This window comes from Sinocyclocheilus rhinocerous, unplaced genomic scaffold (assembly GCF_001515625.1).
Source record: "Sinocyclocheilus rhinocerous isolate Xijiao unplaced genomic scaffold, SAMN03320098_v1.1 scaffold4625, whole genome shotgun sequence".
Lineage (NCBI taxonomy): Eukaryota > Metazoa > Chordata > Actinopteri > Cypriniformes > Cyprinidae > Sinocyclocheilus > Sinocyclocheilus rhinocerous.
Window position 1 is genome coordinate 147,677 of NW_015663246.1, and position 4,491 is coordinate 152,167.

General features: G+C 33.9%; 1 protein-coding gene across 1 annotated transcript in view; it reads right to left on the bottom strand.

Moving 5' to 3' along the window:
- Positions 1-1,186: 1,186 nt before the first annotated feature.
- The window catches only part of LOC107728773 (vacuole membrane protein 1-like), an 8,554-nt gene continuing 5,249 nt past the window's right edge, over positions 1,187-4,491 (bottom strand). The window contains exons 8-9 of the mRNA XM_016539051.1: positions 2,530-2,632; positions 1,187-2,073 (exon numbers count right to left, since the gene is read on the bottom strand). Coding sequence (XP_016394537.1) covers positions 1,930-2,073; positions 2,530-2,632 — 247 coding nt within the window. The 3' untranslated portion in view covers positions 1,187-1,929. The remainder of the gene's footprint in view (positions 2,074-2,529; positions 2,633-4,491) is intronic.

Below are 4,491 nucleotides of genomic sequence, written 5' to 3' on the forward strand. Positions count from 1 at the left end.
AATAATGTTCTATATTTTTTCTACGAATCTTTGAGTTAACATGTACTAAACATGAGTGGAATTTGCACCGCAGCGCCCCCACACCTTGATGCTCATGACAAGAATAGCATGTATAGTTATCTTTATTGAAGTGAATTAGGTTTAAATCGCCGTCATGCATGAATGAATGATATTTTTGCAATGTAACACATAATAATCCACAATGATCACATTACACAAAACTGAAATTGCACGTCAAAATAACACATTGTCAATATTTTTTGAGACCCCCCAAAATTTCACAAATCACGTTTTCAGGGGAGCCCATGTCTTATTAAGGGGAGCCACGCACCCTGCATGTGCGTTCAACTCGTAAATACGATCTATCCGACATGACTTGAATGCACCATAAGCATGCCTAAATGTTTGATTCTTTGATTGGCCTACTATAACGTGTTTTTTAATAAATGGCAAAACACATGTAAGGAGGAAACCAGTTTATTGTGGGAAAACTGCAGCATTTTATAGCCAAAACAAACTGAAAACATTTTTTATTCGGTATAAAATGAAACCGATCTTGATAACACATTTATTCTCTTAAATAAACAACTGAATTTAATGAGAAAATGGCAACCAGAATAAGACTATTACAGACTAATAGACCTAGAAAACAAATCAACAGTTAGTTTAAAAACAAAAGCAAGATGTTTCAGTTAAATATGTTCACATATGATCTGCTTCAGTAAACTGGGGAAAATAAATCCTTTGGATACTCAGATCCATTGTACACTGGAGAACACATTCATTAGTTAGTAGCTATATCAGCTGAACATTTCTAGCACAAAATTCAGACTAAAAATATGCGTATGGTGACAAAGCCCAAAATTTCAGGCAGCCTATTAGACTGATCTTGCCATATGACTTAAAGCCAACACCAGTCTGATAAGCTACCTGACAGAATGGGACACTTACGACTGAATGAGCACAACACACTGAAACAGGACACTTCTGAAAGTTTATGAGACAGAGAACAATAGACAGACAGACAGACAGACAGATATCTTCCACATACCTTCTTTTAGGCCACATCCTCCAACTTCTGTCATTCATTGGTCTGAACCCAGAGATCTGATTTTTCATTGTTTTTTTTGTTTTTTTTATGTAAAATGCAAATGTAACACAGCAGATGTATTAATGAATTTAATGTCAAAACAAATTATGCAACAATAGTTTTGAGAGAAATCATTATTAGCTACACAAATACTTCAGCCCGAAATAAGAGGAAAGTATGGATCAACTTATGGTTTTAGTTCAAATGTCAAAGGTCAAAATGCACAAACATATGCAAATATTACGTCTTAATTTTCTTAGGTTAAAAGTTACATCCACTAGTTTGTGACATTTTGGTTTAAGACTGGAGAATAAACATCATGTGCGCATAGTCAAAACATTATTTTACAAGATGTGCAAACTATTTAAAAACCACGATGATCTGAGTTGATATTGCTATCCTCTTCAAACAGTTAAAGAAATACAAAATGACATCAATTTTGATTAAAAAAAAACTATCCCTGAAAATTCCAATCACAAAACACCCTGCCCATCCATACCTGTATGTTAGAAATTAAATAAATCTATTGATTAAGAACTGTATTCACTTCAATGGAAGCATGACCTCCAAATGTTGCATAAGGCATTGCAACAAATATGACTCCACACAGCCTGTTAGCTAGACTGCCTTGGTTCCGTAAAGACAAATCTCTAAAGGTTAAATCTGATTTTAAATAGCCGAGCACACTGCAGACAAATGAAGAGGGACTCCACGTAACTAAAGGGATCTGAATGAACGTTAACATACAGAAGCGCACATAAATCAGTGCTCATGTAGTTTTAGCTTCGATATTTCGTAGGTTCCAAAACAAGAGCGTGAGATGTTTTTCTGTGAGTCCGTCATTTTGTTTTCTCCTCCGAGTACTTCTTCTGCTGGAGACGCTTGGCATAGCTCTGTGCCATGGAGTTAATAATGGACAGAATAAAATAGCACACCATGACCAGCACCACCTTCTCAAATACCCACGAGAGCCAGCTTTCACCCTGCAGAGAGAAAAATAAAAAATTATATATATATAAATAATTGAATGAAAATATAAATTATTGAAAAAAATTTAAATCTGAATTACTCCGTGAAGATCTGAATTACTAAATTAAGATTTTTGGACCAAATTAAATTTCTTTAAATTTCAAGAATTATGAAATGCCATTAAAAAAATTAATATTTATTTGTTTAATTTTTATTTGTTCATATTTTTTTAATCAAAAAATATAATTATTTTTAAAAAAAATCAGAATTACTTAAGATTTTTGGGCCAAATTAAGTTTGCCTTTAATACTTTTAGAATCAAGAAAAAGGTTTCTAAATAAAAAATGAAATGTGAGAAATAAATTGAATGAGAATACACTTTTTTTTAAAATATATTTTTAAATATATTAAACAAACAAAAAAAAAAGTTATTAAATAAATGAAATGAGAAGTCATTGGTTGATTCTTACAGCTGCTGCTCCATCGCCCGCTGGGTTATGAAGCTTGGCTCTCTGGGCCTCCAAGTACTCCCTAAAAGGTTTCTGAAGAGATGCTCCGATTCCAGGGATAATACTGTTCAAAAGATAAAGATATGATTAGCAAAGTCTTACCAGGAACTGAAGCCGCCAGCAGTCCACAACAGCTTTCCTTCAGTGAAGCCTCCAGTACAATGAGCCAGAAGCTCTCTGAACCCTCACTTATAGCAGCCAGGCTTCTGTAGGAACTGCTCTAAAGCAATTAATGAGGAAGTGACTCAATATTGTGTCATCACTGCAATGTAGAAAGAACCGCCCAGTTTTGGGTGGGTGTGAATGTCAGTGAAACCAAACCATCACGTATGATCAATTATAATAGTTCTGCACCACAGTTTAAGATGCAATTATCATATCTTTATTACATCAAAAAGCACAGAAATACTATTGAGAACAACCACAATATATATAGTCTGAACGTTACTGGTCTCAGTCACATGACCTCACCACAAGAAAACTACAACAGGCTGATGATTAACAACCTCAAGTTTGAGCAGCACATCAAATTCAAAGGATCTCGCCCAAATCTTGTGATGAAACATGCTGACTGCATTCTTAAATCGGAATTATGAAGTGCTTGTGCGATGCGGCTTGATTATAAAGCTATAATTGTCTTGCCTCATTCAAAGATGAATAGTAGTTTCATTTGTACTTTAGAGTTCCAACATGGAGACCACATCTCTACTTTTGAGTCACTCTGCTACATCATCTCAATTCTGACTGCATCCCATGCTAAACTCACAGACATCACCATAAATGGTGAAGATGTCTTAGGCTTACTAATAAGTGGCTTCAGTGTGTGTTGCAAATATAGTGTTGGTGTACCTCAAGGTCTCATTCCACCCCAGAATCAAATGGAAAACATTATAAAGATGATACTGAGATAATAAAGATGATAAAACCTTTACAGTCTTAACAAGTTTTTAACTCATTTAAATGGCAATTAAGCACATCTTCCCTCACCCAAGGTTTTACCTTTGAGCTCTGATGTACTTAAATGTCAATGTCATGACAGGGGAAAAAATCTTAATGGTCTTAAAATAGGATCAATTTAAGCAACATAATTTCTTCTTTCTTTATGATTTTGGAGTGAAATGTGACCTGGACAGATTCAGCCATTCACACGTCCTATATATCAGTACAGAAACTATATGCGTTTCTATAGATGATTCAGACTAAACAATGGTATGAACCTGACTGTGTTGAAAGGGGTCTGAATGCAAGCATTAAAATAAGCTGCCCACAGTTCATGAAAGAGTTCAATGAACCCTGCTAGATCCTTTTTTTTGGTTTCCTTTTGTGCATTTACATGCACAATGACATTTCTTTCTTACACTACTGTTTTTTGTGCATGTTTTTGAAGAAAAAAAAAAAAAAGTTTCTCACCAAGGCTGGATTTAGTTGATCAAAAATGCAAAAATGGTAATATTGTGAAATATTAATACAATTTAAAAGAGCTGTTTTATATTTTAATATATTTTAAAATGTAATTTATTCCTGTGATGTCGAGGCTGAATTTTCAGCATCATTACTACAGTCTTCAGTGTCACATTATTATCAATGTTGAAAACAGTTGTGCTGCTTAAAGGGGTCATACACATTTTTTTAAGGATTCTTTGATGAATTTTTTTTAAATAATATTATAAATGTGATTACTGTCATTTTTGTCCACTTTAATGCATCATTGCTGGATAAAAGTATTACTTTAAAAAGTCTTGCTGACCCCAAAACATTTTAACAGTAATGTATATATGTGACCCTGGAGCACAAAACCAGTCTTAAGTCGCTGGGGTATATTTGTAGCAATAGCCAAAAATACATTGAATGGGTCAAAATTATAGATTTTTCTTTTATGCCAAAAAATCATTAGGATATTAAGTAAAGATCATGTTCCATGAA